Genomic DNA, 26534 nt, shown 5'->3' on the forward strand with positions numbered 1-26534 from the left:
AAACACTAGGAACAATAGAAAGCTATTACTTCCACTAGGTCTGAAGGGGCTGGGGAAGGAGAACATTACTGAACAGTGTGAGTTGTAGCCATTGGAGAGGACCTGCACAACATAAGCAGTGGAATTAGGTAGATAGCAGAGCCAATAAGAAAATCACAGCTGAACAGGAAGGGAGCTGAAGTGGTCATTTATCCATCTTCTATATAGTTCCACTCTTCCATATCCTGCTGGTGGTTTTCTCTTACTGAATCCAACCAGAAGACAGAGAACCTGAGAGCCCACAGTGATGTAGTTAGTAGAGATCAGGGCACAGAGCAGGGAAGTGCCACATGGGGAATGAATCTGAGAGACAAATAGAAAAAACAGCACTGATGCCGATAAGACTCCTTTGTGGGGTCTTTAAGGAGACAGATAGGTAGCTGAGGGTAGAGATGTTGATTTGGACATCATCACTATTTCAGTGGCCTATCTAGCATGTACTAAGAGCTAATATTTGTAAGCTCTTACTCTGTGATAGGCACTGTTCCAACATTTCACATGCATTATCTCATTTAATTCTCAAAACAGACCTATAGGTTAAATATCATTATCTCATTGGACATGGGTAATAGCGTTTAACCTATAGATTTGTTTTGAGAATTACCTGAGGCAACTGAAGCACAGTGAAGTGAAGCAACCTGTTTAAGTTCACATAGCTATTTGGTAGCAGAGCCAAGAATTAAGTTCCAGATGTTTTTATCCCCAGAGCCAATAATGGAAACCATTATTGCATACAGCTTCTCTAAGAGAATCAAATACTGGAGCAGTGACACGTTAGGTTACATGATTTTTTTTTTTTTTTTTTGGTAAGACTCTTTCCTTTTTTTCATTTTTTCCACTTCTTTGAAAGAAAACAATTCTGACAAGAATTCATCAAAGAGGATATTCTGAAATTTAATGCCCTGGTGTGGGTATTGCTTTTGATTAAGGCTGTTTGAAGACTAGAATATTAGTAACCCACATATTCCCTGTACCACTAAAAGAGAGTAGATTCACTTTTATCTTGGAAACAAAGCTGGATAGAAAAGCTTTTTTAACTTTTCTTAATTCATGAAACATTTATCTTCGAGTCAGGTTTTGTTATAGCAGCACAAATGTGGTCCATCAGCATTTCCATTATAACCCCATATTTCCAGGGCTTTTCAAGAGTGCCTTAGAGATTCTACTTTGAATTAAAACTTGGCATTCAGGATTTGAATCAGAAAACTCCATTTTCCTTACCAATTAATCAAATAGTTGAGAGGTTCTCAGTTTAGAAGAGGACCAAACATAAAACTTTTATTAATGCAAAAAGTATTTTAAGACAAATTTACTAACAAATATTTTAAAATATTAACACTCACTATACAACTATAATATTATTTAACTATTTATATTAGTTCTCAAAAGAATTAACCATAAACGCTCCTAAGATAATGTATGAAAGATAACCATAACATCTTATACTTTGCCTTTTTGGCTTTGTAAGTAATTTATCTCTACTTTGGGAATTTGGATGATTGGAAGTCCTCAGCATAATTGGTTTAATGTTATTAACAGTATCAAGATACTGAACCAGAAGAGCCTAGGTAGGGGAATCCTGAGAGGGTGCCAAAGTATTTCAACATATTCTTATGAATTTTAAATTCATGTGGGGAAATTTTGCATTCTATACAAAGGGATTAACAGCATGCATTAATTCTGTAAATAGATATTTGAAATATAATGTGCTGAATGCAATGGCAGTAATGAGGATTGAGTAAGTTTAGTTACAAAGCCTTTCCACTTAGTTCCAAGCTATTCCATGAATGTTCTGCAACAATGAGGGGGCATGATGATGACCCTGTATCTTTAATATCTCATTCTGCAGTCTTATCTGTAATCTCTCCTCCAGCCTTAAATGGTTTAGGACTAAGTAAACACAAGGTAGTGAATGAAAGTAGATGAAACCTTTTGAGTAAACCTGCTCTCCTTCTGACTGACATCTCTCCAGCCACACTGGCCTCCTTGCTGTTCCAGAAACACACCAGGCAAACTCCCACATTGAGATTTGTTCTAGCTTTTCTTCTTCCTGGAATGCTTTTCCTCCGGATGTCTGCTTGCCTAACTCCCTTACTGCCTCAGTCTTGGTTCAAACCCTGCTTTCTGAGCATGGTCAAACTCCATCATCTACTTGATAATTGGGTTTGCCCTTAGCCCTTCAATCCCAGGACTCATGACACCCCTAACCCTACCTGACTTTTCTTCTCTCCACAATATTTACTATCTTCTAACACACTTTGTACCTTTTAAAAATATTTCTTATCTTCTAACACACTTTGTACCTTTGTACTTTCCCTCTCCCCCTGGAATGTAAGGTCATTGAAGACAAGGTTCTTTGTTTTATTCACTGACATATTCTAAGCACCTAGAATTGTGCTGAACATATATTAATTGCTCAAAGATATTTGTTAAATGAATAATACACTGTTGAATGAAATCGGAATTTCGGCCCATAACAAGAATCTACAAACAACATTCCAGATATAACTTTCTCTGTTCCCTGGTTCTTCTATGGGATTTGAGTTATTTCCCTAAGATAGGTAAGAATGCTTTTTGAACATCACTGTCGAAATGAAAGGTCCCACATTTAAATCCTTTTTGTAATGTGTTATGGGCCCATTTTTCTTAAAATTGTTTAAACTAAAACTTGGAAATTTTGTGGTTAAATTGAATTTTAGTTTTAGCTATTCTTTGGAAAAGATGACCTGAATGGGTAGATGCAAAGTATGGTTTTCACAAAACAAATGCTTATTTTCTGTTAAAAAGACTACTGGGCACATTTGTAACATTTTTTTTTATACTTGTAATGCTATTAATACCAAACTGTGAAAATTTATGAATTAAAATGTGATCTTGTGATTAAAAAGGAGAAAGAACCCCACACCCTCAGCAGTGGGGAAAATGTGCTGAAAACAAGGGCTTTCTATAAGGGCTTCACTACTTGGCACCATGGCTTCAAAGCTATGTTAATTGCAGAATAGAGTCAGTTAGTGAGAGTTCACCACCGGCTCAGTGGTATAAAAGTGAGGACCCTGGGCTTCCCTGGTGGCGCAGCGGTTGAGAATCTGCCTGCCAATGCAGGGGACACGGGTTCGAGCCCTGGTCTGGGAAGATCCCACATGCCACGGAGCAACTGGGCCCGTGAGCCACAATTACTGAGCCTGCGCATCTGGAGCCCGTGCCCCGCAACAAGAGAGGCAACAAGAGAGGCCGCGATAGTGAGAGGCCCGCGCACCGCGATGAAGAGTGGCCCCCGCTTGCCACAACTAGAGAAAGCCCTCGCACAGAAACGAAGACCCAACACAGCCGTAAATAAATAAATAAATAAATAAATGGATCATCACATTTTAAGAAAAAAAGTGAGGACCCTGGAATTTCAGTGTAGATACTAACGCTGTTGGCACACGCACCAGCACAGCCCTGTCTGATTCTGAATGGTAGCTGACAGCAAAAGCTAGCCTTTTCTCCCATGAGTATGTATTAGTTTTATTTATGGACTTAAACATTACTTTGAAACAAATAAGATCTGTTATCTTTCCTTTTCTTTTCACATATTAAATTGAATTTATTTGATTTGTATTTCTGCTTTATTTTCTTAGGGTAAATGTGAGCAGTCCCTCTATGGTCACATGCATTCCATCAATGATGCCACCTTCACTCCTAGGGTGAGTTCAGTTCTCCCAATAAATTATTTTACTGCTTCATATATACAAATTCATTTTAATGAAACAGAGTTCCAGAGAAAAATGGTACCTTAACAGGGTGAGAGAACAAATTTGAGAATTAATTATAGCAGTGAAAAAAATATATATGTAGTATAGGGTTACAGAAGTTTAAAATACACACACTATACAGTGGTAGAAACAAGGAGGTAATCTCCTATTGTACTTAACTCCACTTAACCACATTTTTAAAAAGCTTTTTGTCTAATGTGGGCTTCAAGAAAGTAAGTGGGATATAAACTTGTAAATTTTAAAGTAAAATCATAAAATAATGAAAATGCTTGAAAGGAAACCTATAAAAAATGTTAAAGAAATAGGGCCTTTCTTCAGGTTAGAATAGAGCAACCTTGATTTGACAGTTCTTCAGTTCCTCATGGACAGGTTTCACATATGTCTTTCTTTATGTAAACTGATGACATAGCATAAATATTTATCTGCAGTTTGAGATATGTAGGTATCAGGATGATTTCACCAGTGATGAAGATTGTTAAACATGGCTTTGAGTTTCTGTGCCAATTGGGGTTGTCTCTAAAAGAGTTCAGATAGTAATCATGGAAGGATGATTTAAGTTTGTTCCTTCTCAGATGAAAGCAATTTGACTAGATAGATGACCTCTCAAGTCCCTTCAAACTCTATGATTTAATTATAGCTAACATTTTAATTTGGCTCTAAGTTGCCAGGAGAGTGTAAATCTTAATTCCATACTCCTCTTTCTTTTCCAATTAGCTAAAAAAGAAATCTGATAGATCACCTACATCTAACTTCAAAATGACAGCTTAGTCAAAACTCCATTACTATCATGCAGTTATTCTTTCAGAGAGAGAAAAATATTCACTAAAAATCATTTCTACTAAAGGAATGTTGTTTACCTCAACTGAAATTGTGCTGGTGTCGTCAGCCCTGGAATGTTCATGATTGGCTCAACTAAAATTAAATTCTAACAAATTTGTCTTAGTAAGGAATTTCCATTTGATTGACTCTGTTGAGCCAATATATTATGGATTAGTTCTAAATACCAAGTAAGATTTTATTTCTAGCAGAGTATAGAACCATTTAAGCACTATGGACCCACATGATAGAATATTTATGCTAAAAAATCTATTAAGTGGCTTAGAGCTTCACATACCCTAGGAAAATTAAATAGAAGCTAAAATGAAGTAAACTAATATTTTGTAAGTCAGGCATTTATTTTGGTAAGCAATATCATAGCTGAAAAAGATGTACCATTTAACATCCTAAATAGTAAAATTAATAAATATGGAAATAGCCAAATTAGACTTACTCAGTCAGCAATCAAGGGACACATACGTTAATTATGTATATTTCAAAAGCAGGATAATGAATATGAGGTCCAGGTGTCCAATATCAAAGTGGCTAACCCGTTTTTGCTTACACACTTTGTTCATACCAAAGGGACTATTACAACACTATTCCAAATCACTATCCCAAAGCCTCATTGAATTTTTCCATTAATTTATCTCATCTTCACTGGAAATAGTTAATAAACTATTAAGGAAGTGATGTTTTGTTATGATGAATGACACTCTTAAGTAAAATTTTCCATCACTCATGTCAACTGTTTTGAAAACTGTCGTATTTCACGTACCTGGTAGGGAATGTCAAGAGGGAGGAGGCAGCAGTAACTGAAAGACTTCCAGGATGTCTCAAGGACATGGCATCATGACACAGTACACATTCAAACCTCAGGCAAAGTTGTGGTCATAAATGTATTATGCAGTACATACATGGCAGGCAGAGATTTGAATTATTTAGTATTAGCTCTGCTAATTGTCTGATGCCTTAGGGATATGCATTCAAGTTACATTATCAGTTAAAAATGCGTTCAGCTGTTTACATAAACACAATTTTAGGAAAAGTCTACAATTTTACATTTGTAAGCAGAAATAAAAAATGTAAAACTCAGTGTTATCCAGCTAGCAACCAAGAATCATGGAAACAAATATACAATATACAGTATATATATATATGGTTCTGTAAAGCTGTATAAATTGAATTTTATTTTTATGTTATAATATTAGGGCTCTGATGTCTTCATCTCAGACCGATTTTTCTGTTGGAGATACACATTTATTTAAAACCTCTTTTAAAAGTAATCTGTTAATGAAACACTTTAAGGACCTATGAAAGCTTTTTATTAGGTCAATTTTGTAAAGCAAAACCAAAATATTTTTTAAAAGTTGACAGTAATTGCTGGAATAATATTAATAGACACATACAATTCAATGTAAGTAAAAGATTTTTTTAAACTATGTAAAAATACATAGCAAGAAAATGAGCAGGGTATTCCTATCAGTGGGAATCTCCCCGGCCTTCAGTTTTCCAGGAAATTGACCCATAGTCTGACTAGGGTAGGGATTCCATCAAGCCTTCTGGAAACTCTTTCTGGTCCTCTTCTAGAGTGATGTTATGGTGGGGTGGGTGTCCTTCTCTCTCTGTGGACATTCCCAGCTGTTCTGAGAGACACATAGTCAGGATGCCTAGGCTGTGCCTGCCTGGTAAGGCCAGGTGAACACTGTAAGTCAACTCTATTAGAATACCAGTGCATCTTGCCTTGGGAATAGTTACCTCCATTTCACACATCCAAGCTGGGAATTTAGTGTCAATTCATTAGTTATTAAACGAAATTGAAAGGCTGTGTAGAATCAAAGAAACTGCTAGTAGTTCTAGAGGTCTAACCAGCTCATGAAAGGAAACTTCAGACCTACCTCGAGTACTATTCTCACCTCTTTTAACTGACCTGTTGTTTTATTCAAATACTGTTATATTGATTATTTTAATGTAGAGGTGTATATCTTTATTGCAACTAATTATATAAATATGGATATTTTGATTTTGAAGTGAATGATATAATATATAGCCTTAATAGAAGACTAGTCAAATTCTAACTTGTTTCCCACCTGTATAATTCCATGGAAACTGTAACTGCCATGAATATGGTGACAGAGAGTGAAGTCTATCAGTTTTATCTTTTCAGTGGCTGGGAGTTTTAAGCAAATAAGAGGGAAAGGGGTTTAATAGTAATTTGTAGTAAAGTAGATACCCCCTCTGTTGGCCTTGAGTCATGTGGAGGGCAAGAGAAATAATTTCCTGTTTTAGAGAACTTGAAGAAGAGTGTAACTATGAGAAGTAATTCAGGCCAAGGAGGTGAAGGAAGTGTTTGGAACAGAGAGTGGCATTACAGGGGAATTGGTTGATCGTGTATTTGGATCATTAGAGGATGGAGTAGAAGGGTGTGTGAGAGAGAGGAAGGGTAATGGGATAAGATTAAGGGACAAACACAGCTCTTTGAAGATGAGAGTCTATGTAATAAGGGAAAACATGCTGGCCTGGGCACCTATCAATAACAGAAATCAGTATAACAATCACATTCTGCATGTCAAAATGGCCATAGAATCAAAATGACTATATCAAAATGAAAACTCAAAAAGCCAAATACTCATAAAATATGATAGTATAGAAAAAAGATTAAGTCCACTCTGCATTTCCTAGCCCTAGGTATCTTACCCTGAGCTTCCTATCCACAGGTATCAGAGGTTATGGACTCAAGTTGTCTGATAAAGAGTTGCCCCAGGAAGTGTGGGCTAGGTCAGCTTTAGTTCAAAAGTCATTGAGGGCAGATTGGACTTTCAGAATTAAGTCATGGATCATGGATCAAGTGAGATATTTTAAAATCAAAATGTGCCATAACCCCACTGAAGTCCTAAGGTAGATTCACTGCCGTGCTTCACTACGGGAAGCTCCCGGTCACTCTCCCTCATTCTTTGAAGGCTAGAGTTCCTGAATCACCGTCTTTCCCTACACATATGGCCCATGCAGCACTCTGATCACCTTCTTGTTGACCACTTTTCCTCCAACACTTCTTTATCCTCAGTCGCATACTCCCGAAGTCAAACTGCGAGCACTTTGTCCTTAACTGTAAATGCATCACTTCCAAAATCTCAATTTCAAGCATTGCTTTTCTAAAGATACGTGTCTTCCAGCTCTAAGTAAAGCCAGTACAATATTTCCACTTCATTGAGAGCTCTAATCAGCTAAAATCTTACTCAGCATCTTATCACAAGACATTTTAAATCTTGTTTGGCTCAATAGCTCCAGCATCTAGTATAGCTTATTTTGCATACTTAATATTAAAAAATGTGATGAATAAATGCAGAGTTTTAGACAAATGAAAGCACAAGGATTTCATTACAGTATTGTATCATTGCATCTTATTTATTTCAACTTTACTGGCTTTCAAAGTCCTGTGGATATTGAACTGCAAGACACAAACTCATTTATTGATAATTCTCACAATAGATTAGTTGCTCCTTAGAAAGCTTCTATAAATCATAGTGTTCCATAACTTTGGAGCACTGGAAAATTACCCAATTGCAGTTATACTTGTCTCCTAGTACATTTTGGATCCTGGCTTTGCCATTCACAAGATGTATAATCTTTTTTTTTTTCTCATTAATTTTTTTTTCCAAACTGATGCAAAATATTTATTCCAAGTTAGTTATTTTATGCAGTAGTTTTCCCCCTCAACAGACTTGTGATAACCACATCTTTTAAATCTGTAAATAATGTTATCGAAATAATCTTAATCTTTGATATCTCACAAAAATGTATATTTTACAATCCACCATGAATATCAAGGCTGCAAGAATAACACATTTCCTATATTTCCAAATATTTTACAGCTGTACCCAGAAAGAAAAAAAAAAAAAAAAAGGGAAAAAACCATATATGCTGGGTTAAGGGCTAACGTTACCCGAGCAGCCAGAAGTAAAATAAAGTATCCAAATTATTAGCATTAATTTAATACAATTATAACTTCAGTAGTCACTTTGTCATTGACAGTGATTGCTTGAGCACAGGACTGAGTGCCCCAAGGGCTGGTAGTAGAAGCTGCTGCTGCAGACCAGTGTCTCCTCCTCTCTGCCCTGCCAGCTCTCACATGTGTATCGCCCCATATATACCGTGTGTATGTGTGTGTATAGTTGCTTTACAGTGTTGTGTTAGTTTCTGGTATACAGCAAAGTGGATCATCTATATGTCTATATATATCCCCTCTTTTTTGGATTTCCTTCCCATTTAGGTCACCACAGAGTACTGAGTAAAGTTCCCTGTGCTATACAGCAGTTTCACATTAGTTATCTATTTTATACATAGTGGTGAATCATCCGACTCACCCCCCCCGCCACCCCTGGGATCCATACGTCCAGTCCATTCTCTACGTCTGGGTCTCTGTTTCTGCTTTGCAAATAAGTTCATCTGTATCATTTTTCTAGATTCCACATATAAGCAATATTATACCATATTTGTTTTTCTCTTTCTGACTTACTTCACTCTGTATGACCATCTCTAGGTCCATCCATGTCTCTGCAATTTGCACAATTTCATTCCTTTTTATGGCTGAGAAGATGTATAATCTTGAGTAAATCATTTAGTTCTTTTGTAAAAATGAATGATATAAAGAACAGTGAATATTTGATAATACATATAAAGTGTTTAACATAGTACCTGGCAAATCGAAAATGCTATTACTATCACTTCTACTCCTACCACTCCTACTATTACTATCATTATTATTATTACTACTACTACTATTATTCTTGGAGCTAATATTTCTTTCTAGCCATTTGTGTTCAAATAAGTAGACATAAATAAAAGAACAACCACACACAAATATATGACTTTCTTCTATCCTATAATTTAATTTTATTTAATATAATATAAATGTTATAAAGCTGCAGTATATATTTCATACTTTAACAAAAATAAGAAAATGAAATTCTAAAACTATTCTAAATAAGAAATTATGGAATTGTATTAAACTTGAGCTAAATTCCACTTAAAAAAAAAATGGGCATAAACCTCCATAGGAGTATTTTGTCCATTTCATATCATAGTATACCATTTAATAATTAGGCAATTAAGAGTTTTAAATTTGATCTGGAATAGATTAATTGCTTTTCCCAAGTTACTAGTATGTGGATATAAATGCATTAATTATCTTTTTAAAAAATCATGAAAAAGTAAATACTACAATTGCCTACCTAAAAAGTTATCCTCACTCCATTTTAGCAAAGGAAGCTCAATTTCTGATATTCTGAATTTTGTTTATTTTTAACCAATCTCAAACAGAAAGTGCTTAGTATCCATCTTTGGCCATTTTATATAAAGAAATACAAATAACGTTTAGGTCATGCAGCCATTGATCTTCTGAAGGACAAATGATGTCAGGCAGTACTTACACACCAAAAGAATTTAATTTTGTTTACTTCTTTAGCAATACAACTTGATGTCAACTACCATTTAGCTGGGCCAATAATATTGATATTTGATGTCAGTTCTTATTCATTACTGCACCTAGATGATGCATAAGTCAAAACTTTTAGATATATGGTGAAAAACACTGAAGCAGGTTCTATCTGGGGAAACTGGAGACAACAGCAGAACAGAAAATTAAAGCATGTGGAACATGACATTTTCATTTTATATAATATTTGATTTCAATAATTCCTACATATTAAAAATTAACTTCATATCTTTTAAACTAATGCCATAGTATATATTCTTAAACTAAATCTTTCAGAAAGTAACCTTCTTGCCCTAACATTTTGTGAAGAAAAAATAATTTTTGATAGAAAAATGTGACACAAACAAAAGTGAAGGATAAAAAGTTTGTGTGAGCAGATATTCAGAGATTAATTAGAGAATATTTTTAAGTGTAATAAATTGATAGAGGTTCTTTAGTTCTACTTTGTTTTGTTCTCAGAAATTTAACACTGCGTATGACAAAGAAGAAACAATACATTTAAGATATTACCCTGTCGCCAAAGTTTAACCTTCAATAACTTCCCTAGTTGGATAGAGGTGATTTCTGCGTTTGTAGTTTTCTTGATGGTTCCAAGAAAATTAGAAACAACATGATCATGCCATATTTCTTGACTTCTTCTTTGACTATGAAACTGATAATTTGTGTGTATGTGTATATCTATATATCTATATATATACATATATAGATATTCTTTAGAGGACTTAAAATATTTTGGCATATATAAAAAGTTTAATAATGGAATTTCAACGTAGCTCTTTACTGAGCACCTACTATGTCCTGGACACTGCTCTAAATATTAAAGGTTCAGCAATGAACTATACCAAGTTCTATCCTTATGGACCTTATATTGTGGTAAGAACCAGAGACATTAAACAAGTAAACACATGAATAGTCTCAAGAATAATAAGTGTTATCTATCCAGAATCAATTAGGGTAAAGAGTCATGAGGTAAGAATTGGAGCTTATAATGAAATGGTCAGAGAAGGACTCTCCGAGAGAATGACATTTAAGAAAACCAAGCAATGATTTGAAGGAAAACTCAAGCAAAGGCAACAGCAAAGGCCAAGTTCCTGAGATGGTGGAGGTGTGGCAATGTTAGAAGAACAGGGCGCATGGAGTGGACAAGGATTAGATGAAGCAGGTGGAATATCTTACATCTAATAGATAATCGTTAACTTAGGTCGTTCTTATTGGTTAAATGTGGAATGGTTGAGGCCGTTTTAGAGTAACCTCATAAATGTTTATTTATACAAAAATGCCCTGGCTATGAGAAGCACAATAGATTCTTTTGGCTGAATAATACCTTAATATTTTTTACCCCATCGCCCTTGGCATAATTCTTGGTACAGAAAGTAACCAATAAATATTCATTGATTAGGAAATATTAGAAAGCCAACACAGGTCAGAACTCAAGTGGTATTTTAGAGGACATTCTTTGGACAATGTTTGCTGTGATATGATTAAATTTATTTTATCCTATTGATCTTCAAGTATTATTTTAAAATTTATGACACGTTTCAGATTGTCCATGTTTGTTTTGAGCATACAGCTGCCAAAAATTGTTCAAAATATATTTACTACTTTTATAAGAAACAGTGTCACTGCTCAGAGTATTTGGCCATTTAGGCAACTGGTCTTCCAGTACAATGAAGTCTTATTTAAATGATTTTCACAGTACAAAAATGTTTTAAATAATATCAAAATATCAATATAAAATTATACATTTTTCTCTAGTCATGATTAATTGTAGTCAGTCTAAACTTGCTTGAGATTTAAAAAGTTTGAAAAACTACATGCATGGTAAATAGCTTGAGTTTTTCAAGAGCTCGTTTTACATATATGAATAATGCCTAATGTATCATACATTATCCCTGAATCACATAATTAGAGCAAAAAGAATTGTCACACCAATTTACTCATAAGCATAATGACAAGAAAATTTAATTATCCCCTTTAATGTGATTTTCTCCACTTAATTTTGTGTTTGGGGGTGAATGTGACCCTATGAATCCATACTTCAAGAAGTAACTGCTATAAAGATGCAGACCTACTAGAGAATGGACTTGAGGACATGGGGAGGGGGAAGGGTAAGCTGGGACGAAGTGAGAGAGTGGCATGGACATATATACACTACCAAAGGTAAAATAGATGGCTAGTGGGAAGCAGCCACATAGCACAGGGAGATCAGCTCGGTGCTTTGTGACCACCTAGAGGGGTGGGATAGGGAGGGTGGGAGGGAGATGCAAGAGGGAGGAGATATGGGGATATATGTATATGTATGGCTGATTCACTTTGTTATAAAGCAGAAACTAACACACCATTGTAAAGCAATTATACTCCAATAAAGATGTTAAAACTCTTAGTAAGTGCTCTGTAAATATTTGTGGAAATGATTTAGGTGAATAAAAAAATCAAATCTTGTTCTAACAAGGAGAGAGACTGGTTTGACCGGATATTTCGCAGTCTGTGCAAAAGTCAGCTGTTAATGTGGACATCCAGGTTCCAAACCCCTCTCTGACCTCTAGTAACTGTAACAGAAGACTCATATTTCTCTGATTTTCATTTCCTGCCCTGCCCCCTTCATTATTCTGGGAATATAGAAGGACTGGCGTTCTCCCTTGATGAAGGACAACAGATTAATAAAGTTAAGTGTCTACGTCATTTAAATTGCCATCCCTGGTATATTTCAAGTGTAACATCAACTGTGACTAGTTTTTACTCTTCAGGGGGTCCTCTGATCTCCAGTTCCTTATGTAAATTAATGCAAAACTGCTCCAGTAGTATCACGTGCTATTCATTTCAAACTCCAAACGGAATGGGCTATTTCTTGATTTGGCAAATGGAAAGAACAGAGTGGCAGTGTGCTGAGTTACAGGTTAACAGAATAGTAGTACAACCTGGGATGCAGAGCGCTGGGAAAGAAAGCATGGTGTTATTCTCAGGTCTGTTGAATCAAAGATTCATTTATATCTATTTTGTTCTCATGTATAAATCTCTCTAAAATGTAAAGTTATAGGAAAATATATTTTATTTCATTTAGGAGGTTTACAAATTATTTTCAACAGATGACTCCATACCTCATTAAGGGCTTAGGATCATGTCTTATCCATTTCTGTTTTGCATCTCTCCTGTCCTCTCTCCCTCACCACACTCCATTACCTGGAACTGGGTCATTCTAACACGGAACACTTATCTGGTAAATATTTAATCAATGACTAAATTTTAACAGAGTCCTTAAAAAAAGAAATTTCATCATCTTTTAAAATTATGTACAAATTTCTTTCTTCAGCTCATCATAGCAAATGAAAGTAGACTAGTGGAGGGATAGAAATGTACTATTCTGGGAAGAGGATGGGTTAGAGCAGCTTGATTAAATGGATCAAAAAGTAGTAAAAGTTTAGCAGTTGACAAACTGGTTTTTAAAAGCATTTGAATGTCCTTTAATTCACAAATTAGAAAACCCATTAGTGTGGGTTGTTTTAGGAAGTAAGATTATCAGTGCAGGCTTCATTCAAATGTTAATTAATATGGGCATATGTGCTTTACTTAAAAATGGTTGTTTAGAGAAAATAAGTTCATGGGCAGAGGCAAAGAACTCTCAAGTTATAAGCATTTCAAGAAAATATATGCTCTGTGTGTGTGTAGTATGTGTGTGAATTACTCAAGTGACCACATTGATTATACATATATGTGTGATATTATAATTGCTTAAACATTGGATGAGAATTCTATTGGCATGTGTTAGTTAAATCTTAAATTTATTTTCCAGTTTAACAGGGAAAGTGGCAAGAAAATATATAAAACTCTAAGCTCTATTCAGGCTTTTCATTGTCTGGCCATGTTCACTAATGAGCCACGTTCCCCTCCCCCTCCCCCTCCCCCAATATCTCGTATTTTTCCCCTCAGCTTATGCTAGTTCCAAGGTCACTATGCCAAAATTAAATAATAATGTGCATCGAAATTCAATTTAAAAGCTTTGAATAAAGACCTTCCATCTGATTTACATATGAATTTATTCCTGACTTTCTTCTTGTTTATTTAATGGATTTGAATTCAATCAGATTGAGTTTCTGATGCCAGCTACTGCTTACCAGGTATGTGAATTAGAAATAGCCTCAGAGGATCAAGATGGCGGACATGGAACTCACCTCCCCCAACAAACACATCAAAAATATATCTAGATGTGGAACAATTCTCACCGAAAACCAACTGGAAGCTGGCAGAAGATCTCTTATACAACCAAATCTTCAAGAAAGATTCCCATATAACCAGGTAGAAAGGAAAAAAAAAAAAGTTATCCAGACAAGACCAGCACACTTGGAAGGTATCTGTGAAGAAGAGAAGGTTGATATGGGCAGGCCCTCACCCTGGGAAGCCCCCTTGCCTGCTGGGAGGTCTGCTGGGACAAGTGGAGGGACTTGAGGGGCCTGGACTCTGCTCAAGAGGAGTGCTATGTGCTGGCTTGCTAGCAGTCAGGACAGAGATACCCCTGCATTGATGGCTGCCACCTTGCTACACTTCCCAGCCTGAAATGCACACCAACTGGGGACTGCTAGTGTGTGTAACAACTAGGCAGTGAATCGCGGGAGGATGGGCCCTAAGAGAGGACTCAGTCTAGCTGCACAGAGATAGCCTAGAGGGCCTGGGGTATGGGCACCATCCCCCAGCACCAGCCTAGCACTGGGTCCGGGACGAACACAATGGAGAAAAGGACACAACTTTGGGCTGCTTCTGGGCAAAACCATGGATGCATGGGAGGTGCATAGGTTTACTGTGACCACACGGGCCTCACTTGCTTCAGCACTCACCTCCTTTGGGACAGAGCATGCACTTAAGGACAACAGAGCCTTATTGAACCCAACACTCAGGGCTTCCACTCCAACAACTGGAGAGCAGACCTCAGCTTCTGACAGGGCTTTCAGCCATGGAACAAAGAGGGGGCCCCACCCAACATCCAGTGCAGGCTCTGGACACCACAACACCAATCACACCCACCAGCAAGGGGCTAATGGCCATCACACACTGAGGAAGGATATGGCTGGCATCTATACCAAAAACAGCCCTTACACCAAAAATATTGGACTTACACAGTCTACACAGGGGTGCTCCCACATAAAAACACCCCTTCAAGACCACAGTAGATAACTGTTTCTCCTAAATTTATAGTGACAGAGAAAGTTAAATAAAATGAAAAAGCAGAGGAACTACTCCCAGTGAAAAGAACAAGAGGAGGAACCAATCAAAATTAGACAACTCAGTTGCGAAGATAAAAACCAATCTAGAAGCAATGAGTAGCAGACTAAATAACACACAAGAATGAGTAAGTGATCTGGAAGATAGAATAATGGAAATCACTCAATCACAACAGCAGACAAAAAGACAAAAAAAAAAAAAGCAATGGGATAATATAAATATGCCATCCTATGCATAACAGGGGCTGCAGAAGGAGAAGAGAGAAAGAAGGGGATCAAAATTGTATTTGAAAAATTATTGTTGAAAACTTCCCAAACCTTAAGAAGGAAACAGATATTCAGGTACAGGGTACACAGAGCATCCCAAACAAGATGAACCCAAACAGACCCACACCAAGACATATCACAATTAAAATGACAAAAGTTAAAGAGAAGATTCTAAAGGCAGCAAGACAAAAATGGAGTCAGTTACAAGGGAACCCTCATAAAGATATCAGCTGATTTCTCTACAGAACTGAAGGGAGTGGCATAATATATTGAAAGTCCTGAAAGGGAAAAACCTGCAACCTAGGATACTCTACTCAGCAAAGGACATTATATAATGATAAAGGGATCAATGCAAGAAGAGGATATTACACTCATTAACATATATGCACCCAATGTAGGAGCACCTAAACATATAAAACTAATACCAACAGACATAAAGGTAGAAATTGACAGTAATAAAATAATAGTAGGAGACTTTAATACCCTACTGACAGCAATGGATGGATCTTCCAGACAGAAAATTAATAAGGCAACAGAGATCCTAAATGACACAATAGACTAGTTGGACTTAATTGATATCTACAGGACACTATGTGCCCCCCCACCAAAAAAACCAAACAAACAAAAAACAGAATATACCTTCTTTTCAACATTCTCTAGGATAGACCACATATAGGTCACAAAACAAGCCTCAACAAATTTAAGAAGGTAGAAATTATTTCAAACATCTTTTCTGACCACAACAGTATGAAAATAGAACTCAACCACGGGGGGAGGGGGGGCAACGAACACATGGAGACTAAACAGTATTCTCCTAAAAAACCAATGAGTCAATGATAAAAATCAAAAAGGAAATTGGAAAATACCTTGAGACAAACAACAATGAAAGACTTTGCCTTCCAATGCAGGGGGTGCGGGTTCGATCCCTGGTCAGGAAGCTAAGATCCTACATGCCTCGCAGCCAAAAACCCAAAGCATAAAACTGAAGCAATATTGTAACAAATTCAAGAAAGACTGTAAAAATGATTCAATAAAGACTTTAAAAAGACATCAAAAAAATCTTAAAAACAAAAAAACAAAAAAACACAACCTTACGAAATCTATGGGATGCAACAAAAGCATTTCTAAGGGGGAAGTTCATAGTGATACAGGCCTTCCTCAAGAAACAAGAAAAGTCTCAAATAAACAGCCTAACCTAAAAGAATTAGAAAAAGAAGAACAAACAAAACCCAAAGTCAGCAGAAGGAAGGAAATAATAAAGATCAGAGAGAAAATAAAGATCAAAAAAGACAATAGAAAAGATCAATAAAGCTGGTTTTTTGAAAGGATAAACAAAATTGACAAACCTCTGGCCAATATTACCATGAACCTCATAAATTCATTAAACTAATCTTGTTAGGTGCTAGGTATTTTTGTATTCCTATAAATATTCTTGAGCTTTTTTTCTGTTAAATTACTTAGAAATTGGTTCTTTCAGGTCTGCTCTTAAGATGTGTTAGGTGGGACTGGAGCCATTCTTAATCTAGAGTTAATTATTTCCCCATTTCTGAAGCAAGACACTTCTTTGTGCTCAAGTCCACACAGCCCCCCCCGAATCTTGAACTTTTTCAGTCTGGCTACTGGGACAGGCACAATTCCCAGCCGTACGTGAGTGCCTTTCCCTGTTCCCTCTAATCATTTCAAGTGGTTCTTTTCCAGGCCTCTGGGTAGTTTCCTCAAATGCACATGCCAATCAGTACTCCGCTAAAGACTGGAGGAAACTGCTCTGCAGATCTCCAGGGTTCTCTCCTCGTGTACTCTGCTCTGCAAACTTGAGCTGCCTTGTTTCCCTGGACTCTCAGCTTTATCCCCTCAGCCTCGGAGTCAGCCGTGCGCTGTCCAGTTCCCTCTCCTGTGCTGTGGACTAGTAACTATCAAGGCAGCATGTCACAGCAATCTTCTGTGGCTCACACCATTAGTTTCCTGTATCTCAGTGATTATTGACCTTTGTGGCCTCATGGACGGTGTCTTGCAAACTACTGTTTCCTGTATCTTGACCATTTTTTGGATTTTTCACACAGGAGAGTAAACCTGGTCCCTGTTACTCCATTCTCCATTGTGACTGACAGAGGGAGTCTTTTTATCATCTGCCTTTAACTGTCAACAGATTTAATCAGAAGATATGTGATTATAATGATAACGACATTCTTTTTAAAATTTATAGTTAGCCCTTCCTCCCATAAAAAATAAAGGTTGACAGTGTGTCTGTAGTAAACCTGAATTATAGTCCTGATTGGACCATGGATTTCATGTGAAGGCTTAAACCAGTCCCTTAATTTCTCAAGCCTTCACTTTTCTAATCTGTGGGAGACTTTGATCTGGACAACCTTTATATTCTCTTTCAGAAATGTGTCTATAGTCACTAATGTTTTCTTTAGAAATTGAGAAAAGCTATTGAATTTGAATATATCAGTTAGAAGGCTTTTAAGGGAAACAAGAATGTGTTTTCAACATCTGGTCTTTCTGAAATTTGAATGATCCTTTTTGACTCCATACTTACTAGCAAACCCAACAGCAAAACTGAAATCTTTCCTTTGATGTACACAGCAATGCCAAACTGAAATGATTTAATATTGTTCTCTCTTCAGATATTAAGTACTAAGCTTTAGTTTTTACTTTATACCTCTTTGGTTTATTCCTTCATATTCCAAAAATCCTCTTGCCTTATTTTGACATTATAGTCAGCATGTTACTATGTAAATATATCATTAATGACTATTGCAGTGTGACAAGCCACATCACAAGAAAACATCAAGGGCCTACGAGACAAAGATCTCATACATGAATATCTGAAATAATGCCAATAATGACACTGAAAATGAAGTAAACTCACATGAGAGTCAGAAAATGTATCTCTAGTGCTTTTAGAAGTGGCTCATTGCCAGAGGCAGAATGCATTAATTTCATATGCCATGTTAGGGATTTTCCATTTCTCCTTGAATAAAACGTTAGTTTCAAAAACTGTCCTTAAAGTAGAAAGACTCTCACTGATTTGTTTAACCTTCTTCTCCCCTTTACCTTCAGAAATCCACTAATTTTGCACCACATCTGGTAGACAGGAAGTTGGGCTAATGTGTCCTCAATTCTACCAGAACTGTGCTTTCAATTTATTCAGCATTTGCAGAATGAAAGGCATTATGTCAGGTTTTGTGGGCGATTCAGCCAAGTAAAGTATTTAGTCCTGCTCCTTGATGAATTACAATATAATTAAAGAATAAAAATCTACACACAAAGTGGATAGCTATCTATCAACGTAATGCAACAAATTTTAAATACCAAAAATAGCAAATTAAAAATCAATGGGAATATCTGGCATAATTCTTGAGAGAGGTCAATCATAAGCATTAGGAAAAGTTTTGCTCTGATGATTCAGCTATGGAAATAATGATTCATTAACTCATTCATTTAAATATTTTCTAAGTGTATAATATAAGCCCCAAACAGAGTACAAAAGATTTACAGTAGTACTATCTAGGTAAACTTTCTGTAATGATGGAACTGTTCTTTGTCTAAAGTGTCCAATATGATTGTGACTAGCGGCATGAGAAAATGTTGATTTTAAATAAAATTAAATTAAATTTAAAAATTAGTTTCAGTAATTAACATTTTCAAGTACTCAGTAGCCAGTAGCATTGCACAATATAGGTCTAGAAGGAAAAGACATGCATGTGTACAAAAAATTACAATTTGTTGTGTAAGTTTTATGACATGGCTCTTCAGGAGCAAGATAAGGAATACCTTATGTTCCCTAGAATAATTTAGAAGAAGTCATGTTGGAGCCAAGATTTAAAATATATTTAATATTTAACAGAGAAAGAAATAGCAAATCAGCATCCTAGTCAGTAGAAATAGTGAGAAGAAAAGGATGAGAGCATAGTGTATTCAAGGAGTAGAGCAGAGTAATGTGTAGAGAAGTTGTGGGAGATGAGAGGCAGGAAGGAGGCAGGTCAAGGAGGGGCTCAAATTTGTATTTTAGAAAATATTACTCTGTCATTAATTTTTTAACTATGGCATTATTGATATTAGGGACAAGGTAATTTCATAAATCCAGGGGTGGGGCTGGGCTGCCCTGTGCATTATAAGATGTTAATCAACATCCCTGGCCTCTACCAACTGAATGCCAGTGGTAGGTGCCCCGGCTGTGATAATCAAATATGTCTCTAGATGTTGTCAGATGTCCTCCAGGAGGCAAAATCACCCTGGCTGAGAACCAATTGTGAAAATGAACTGCAAAAATACATGGTTGAAGCAGAGTTCACTACAGGTGTCTGTGAGTGAGATGAGGAAGACCTGAAATGAGGGATTTGTGGAGAGTGGAGGCCTACAACTGAACAGGATTGGAGAGGAGAGAGATGGAGAATAGGATGACAATCTCTGCTGACTGAATGGGATGTGAAGCCTTTTATTGAAATGGAAAGTACAGCAGAAAGATCAAGTTTGAGGGAAAGATGAACTTGGCTTTGAATATGCTGACTTGTGATATCTGTGGAATATCCAAATAGTAATGTTCTGTGGGTATTTGAAAATAAAGATCTGGAATTCAAAATAGAGATGTCAATTGGATGTGTAAATTTGGGAGTCATAAGTATGTAGATATTGTTGAAATCATGGGAACACTTCTTTCTGCACCTAGCAATCTAGACTTAATGACAACTGTCATCATTTCCACCTGATCTCCAAATATAGTCCTATTCAATCCATTCAAACACATAGCCCAGTGTTGTTTTGATTTTTGTTTTTCTCCTGACTTCATGTAGAATCAAGGACTTTGAAGTCCAGCTACACCAGCCTATTTATGTTCAGTACTTCTGCCCGGAGGGCCTTAATCTCACTCTTCCCTTTTCTTGGATCACTCTTCTTCCTTTTTCTCTGAACTCAGAAGTCATATTTCTAGTGAGACCCTTCTTGACCAGGCCATTTACGCTTTAACACTCTTTCTGCCAGATATTACATGTCTATATATATATTTTTTATTTTCCATAAATCCTATTAACATTTAACGTACCACATATTTTACTGATTTATTTAATTTATCGTATGATTCTCTCCAGAAGCATACAAGTTCCATAAGTCCAGGACTTCTCTCTGCTTTGTTCACTCCTGTTTATCTACCACTTAAATCAGTGTCTAACATCTAGTGAACTCCATCAATATTTCTTTGATGAATGAATAAGTTTCCTACTGGTCCAGACAAGTCTGCTTGGGTTCAGTCAAATTCTTGCTAAGACTTATGGCACAAACTTGAAAACCACAGGAAAGTCATGTTTACTTGTTTTGTAGGGTCTCAGAGAGACAATTTTGTACTTAGGTACCTGCTTAACTCACTGAAACTACTGGCCTTCATTCTTTTTAACATATCAATATTTATGTTCAAAACACGTAACAACTTTTTATATCATATGAAATTCATATTTCTCGGTGTGAGCTCCAAAAACTCTTCAGAATTTTTACACATTATTAACCTCATCGTAAATTCACCTAATTCCCCCTAGTGAAATATGTTAATCTCTGCTTTGTATTCTGACATTGTACCATTTCCAATACTAACGATGCCCTCCCGCTTTCTGTCCACTAATGTCTCTTCATAATCTGCACCTACTTAAAATGTCGCTGTTTCTAGAAAGCTGCATTCACTTAATGGACCTATCCTAGGACTGCATTCCTAGAGGAAAGCTTCTCTGATCCCACAGGCTTGGGTTAGGTGGTCAATTTGTACTAGAAATAACCCTTTATCTACTTCTGACATTTAACTTTGCCTTTAACATTGTATTTGTATAGAGCTTATATCTATTTTATCTCTAGACCATGACTCCAAGCCAGGGACATAGTACAGCTCAGTAAATATTTGTTCCTTTATATACATTAATTGTCTTCATCTGTTTCTAATTATTCTTCTGCCTTGTAAATTAACACTTGCTTGCTCAATTTTTTCTTTGCTAATACATATTTGTTGTTATTCTGTTACAGTAATGTTAGCTCTTTCAGGGCATTCTACCTCCATAACAGACTATGCTCTTTAAGCACTTAAAATGGGACTTTATGGGCTTCTATTCTCCAAAGCATCTAGGTCAAGGCATGCAAAAATCTTCCTTGCTAAACATTTAAGATCTGGGACACTTGGTCAGATTGTCTGGATTTGAATCCTGGGTCTACATTTTATTAACAAAATGCCGTTAGGCAAGTTGTATAGTATTTTAAGTCTCAATTTTCTCATCTGAATAATCTGGTGGTATAACCTAACTATAGAAATGAAGGATTAAATGAGATATTAAATAGAAATCACTTTGAATAGGTTATCGTGATTATGTGGTGCAGTGTTGTGTACTCTAGATGCTACGTACTTGTTTGAGATGTCCAGGTCCCGTATCCCTGGGGCATGATTGGTGATTCAAGTTATTAATACCTAACTGATTGACAATGGCATAGGGAAGAAGTACGTACTGACAACAGCAATCTTATCAACATCTTTCCAGTGCTTTTTATTCCTTCCTTATTTAGCCTCACACTCTTTGAACATTCCCAAAATTTACCTTCTGTTTCCATTCTAATTCCATAATTTCTTTAGCTTATTTGTGCCATTAAGGTACTGAGGGAAGAGTGTAATGAGCTAATGCTTAATGCTGCACAAGCCTGTCCTAAGAAAGACACTAATGTATCAGTACTAAAAATGTTTGAAATACTGATTTTCCTCCTAATGAGCCTAAACATTTTATTATAGTTATACCTTAATACCAAACTGCAGGTCATTACCTTCATGTATTGAAAGCAGCTGATGTTTCTAGGGCTTAATGTACCTGCCATTTACTTGATGACCCCTCTTTCTTACCCATTTTACATAGTAGATATTTAGAAAATGAAAATTAGATCACTTGACAGGATCGCTAATGAAAATTTGGTCACTTGACTTGACATCATATTGTGTATGATGGTTTGATTTCATTATTTATTAAAAATATTTTACTGATTATAATAATTAATAGATACTAGTTCCATGAAATTTGAATTTTGAAAATGTGAAAAGGAACAAGTAAAATAAGAATGATTCATCCTGTCACCTAAAGATAATCAATTATGATTTAGTCCTACCAATCTTATTTTCAACATATGTTTCTGTGTGTATATAACTGTAAATAACTCTGTTTGCTGCTTTATTGCACTACCATATGTATGTTTTCCTTTGTATTAATAATCTTTGGAAATGCCATCCATAGTTAAATAATAGTTTACTTATATAATTATATGTTACAGTTATATCTATATAAAGATATGTATATATACATGTGCTTCTGTGTATCTATCTTTCTATCTATTGAACAATTAATTTCTTATGTTTCTACTGCCCCATCTTATACATAATATTGTGAGGAACATCTTTGTGAACAACTATTGATCTGAGTTATTCACTCACTTAAATGTATTCTAATAGAAGAATATATTAAATATATTTAAGCATTTGTGATATATTATGCTACATTATATATATTGGTTAAAATTGCAGACCCTGAAGTCAACTGACCTATGCTTGAATCCTCACTCCAAATTATTCTACTAAGATAATTTTAGGTAAATCACTTGATCTCAATTAGCTCTAGTAATAATATTTTTCACTTAAATTTCTTTTTTTCTGATACTGATACTCCTTTGCCAGGTTCCTATTAATTAGTATTTAATAATTAATTCTTTTATTTTTACTCTTTCTGAGTATTTTATTTTTGCCACTGTTCTTATTTTAATGTTTCTCTTGTATTTTGCAAAAGATTGTATTTTCTGTTTTTCTAAACATTTTTTTGTCTATTTTAATTGTTAAGTATAGCCTATTTATGTGTGTGTGTATGTGTAATTATTTGTATGTTCATTGTTAATTGCTATCGCAACTTACTGTGTTTCCCATTTATTTTTTTCTTTACTTCTTTTTAATGTATTTCTTATTTTTTTTTTAATTAAGATTAAAATTAAGGTTAGATTAGGATGGTTAGAGTTAGGATTTGGTTTGGGCATTTCTTTTTTGTAGCAAACAGTTAACTAACATTGACGAAAGTTTCTTGATTTTTCAATATCTGTGCTGACCATTATATCACCTGGCAATATAACTATTAATAGTTGTGGCAAAATATAATTATTAATAGTTTTTTCCATAAGATGTTTATATTTAAACTTTTATAGTCTGAATGTTTAAAATACATTTAGTCCAGAGTCATATTTAGCTAAGTAAACAAATTTAGATTGAATTTTATTTTCCCACACGATTTGGACATTATTCCACTAATTCCAACATCTAGTTTTTGTTATCAATCTAATTGTTTTACTTTTATAAATAATCTGTAATTTTTCTCTTGTAGATCATTTTTTTCATTCATAATGCTTCATACTTTAATTACTTGTTTCTAGGTGTGTTTTATTCTTATATATCATGCTCAATACTTGGAGTGCACTGTTATTTTTAATATAGCCTCCTTCAATTTTGGAAAAGTTTCCGTTATTATACCTTCAAATACTGCTCTTCTGCCTGTCTGTACATGCTCTTCTTTTGTAATATATTGGAATATCCAGCTCCATACTCCCCTACATCTCTTACTGGTCTGAATGCTTTCATCTTTTTATCTCTACATATGCAATCTAGCTGAATTTCCCAGTACGATCTCCAATTCACTAACTCTCTTTTCAACTTTGTCTATTCTAAAGTATTTCCTATCTATTGAGCCTTTTGTTTTCAATGATTAATGTTTCAATTTTCTTGTTTTTTTCAAGTAATTTTCGACTGTTTTGGTTTCATTTCTTTTTCTTTAATGAGTATTAATTTTTCATTAACATCTTTGAGATTCATACTTATTTTAAAATATTTTTCAGTCTTTTTGTAATTTTAATGCACTCAGATTAATTTTATTTCCAATTATTGACAGGCTTAATAACTTTAGATCTCTTTACCTGTCACAAAAAAAATTGTAGCTACTTTTGAGTAGAGTAAGAAAAGTGGTTCTCTCTTTTTGCTTCTTTATCTCTCTTGCTCTCTATTTGTGCTTACTCTTTCACAGCTTTCAGTATTGTAGCTATTTCCTTTGTCTCCCAGGCCAATAGCCTCAGGGTATCCTAGAATAAGTCCTACATTTATGACTCAGGAATCCTGCCTTCTAGGATTGAAAACCACTGAGCAAGTTATTAGCATGTATTACTTGGTTCAGATCCAAGTTGTAAGACTGTGTATAGCTCCAGATTCCTTAAATATATACCTTCAAATAAATTGCAGCTTCAAACAGCATTTGAAAGCAACTTTTGTCAGCTTCATATTTTCAAGAAAACTTACAGTATCCATGGCTTTAATGATATGTAGGCTTTTATCTCCCATCTGACACAAAGTACCTTTAGTCTCTGATACCCTACAGAAACTGAATAACTAGGGCCTGCTCCTAAACCCATAGCCCAGAAGCCTATGGTTTTATTTCTAGTCTCTACTTTATGTTTCTATTCTATTTTTCTGTAATAAGTATTATTATTTTTATTATTCTTTATCATTCTTTGAGATCTTATAGTTTTAAAACTTTGGTTCTTTGCTTTTTTTTAATATAAATTTATTTATTTATTTATTTTTGTCTGTGTCGTGTCTTGGTTGCTGCATGCAGGCTTTCTCTAGTTGAGGCAAGTGGGGGCTACTCTTTGTTGCGGTGCGCGGGCTTCTCATTGCAGTGGCTTCTCTTGTTGCGGAGCATGGGCTCTAGGCATATGGGCTTCCGTAGTTGTGGCACACAGGCTCAGTAGTTGTGGCTCGCGTGCTCTAGAGCACAGGTTCAGTAGTTGTGGCGCACGGGCTTACTTGCTCTGCAGCATGTGGGATCTTCCTAGACCAGGGCTTGAACCCATGTCCCCTGCATTGGCAGGTGGATTCTTAACCACTGTGCCACCAGGGAAGTCCCTGAGATCTTATACTTTTAAAAATAAATTTTTAGGCAAACTTTCTCTTTGAGACACATTGTAGAGCTTAGTGATTAGTGCATATTCTAGAGCCAAACAAGTCCAAATCCTGGCTCTTCCTCTTTAAACTGCATAGGTGGTGTCCAGGTAATTAAGTTTCCTGTGGCTCAATTTCCTCATCCATAAGATGGGAGTGTTAATAGCAACCTATTTCATAGTAGTTTTTTGGTTTTCTTTTTGTTTTTTTAACATTACGGGATATTTGTATACAGGTTTCCCCCACTATCCAAAGTTGAGCATTCCTTCAAAAACTTGCATAAGCCAAAATGGCATAAAGCAAAGAAGCAGTTAACTTTTTTGTAAATGTGAAAATCCTCTTTGGATTTCTTTCAGTTAGCAAAAGCAGGAAATAATGTAGATCTTTCATAAAAGATAAATAGTGTAAAGCAAACTTTTGAAAAGTAGAGAATACCTGTATGTGTGTATAATACCTGCATATGTGTATATAAATGCTCAGAACCCTGAGTGGCCCATGGTAATTACTCAGTTAGTATTAACTATTACTATTTTTTGTCTCATTTTATAACTCTATTTTTAAGACCACCTCAACTAGAAGTCCTTCAATACACTATTTAATTTTTCTAAAATTTATTTAGTTGAATATTGTGAGATAGGATTAGATTTTGACTCATCATATAGTTCTGAGAATTAGCTGTGACATTATTTACGGATTTACTATAAGATAAATTATAATGCAATATGCAAATGTATAATTTTCCTGAATTTATTTTAAAGTATCATTAAAGAAAAAGTAATATATTTGATAATTAAATCTGAAGAATATATACCTTTTATTCTTGAATAATTTAATTATTTGTAATTATTGTCCACATTTAAAATATTAAAGGATTTTCCACCCAGATTACTCAGAATTCCTCATTACAAAAAATATACACAGAGCTTAACCTGCTGGGGTATTATCAGCACCTAACTAACGTGGGGGAA

The 26534-nt window shown here is 35.4% G+C and overlaps 1 protein-coding gene across 1 annotated transcript in view; it reads left to right on the forward strand.

The window, feature by feature from the left end:
* Nucleotides 1-26534, forward strand: part of SPAG16 (sperm associated antigen 16) — a 913876-nt gene that overhangs the window by 626492 nt on the left and 260850 nt on the right. The window contains exon 14 of the mRNA XM_007187870.2: nucleotides 3660-3725. Within this exon, the coding sequence (XP_007187932.2) occupies nucleotides 3660-3725 (66 nt within the window). The remainder of the gene's footprint in view (nucleotides 1-3659; nucleotides 3726-26534) is intronic.

Source organism: Balaenoptera acutorostrata, chromosome 8, assembly GCF_949987535.1.
Source record: "Balaenoptera acutorostrata chromosome 8, mBalAcu1.1, whole genome shotgun sequence".
Lineage (NCBI taxonomy): Eukaryota > Metazoa > Chordata > Mammalia > Artiodactyla > Balaenopteridae > Balaenoptera > Balaenoptera acutorostrata.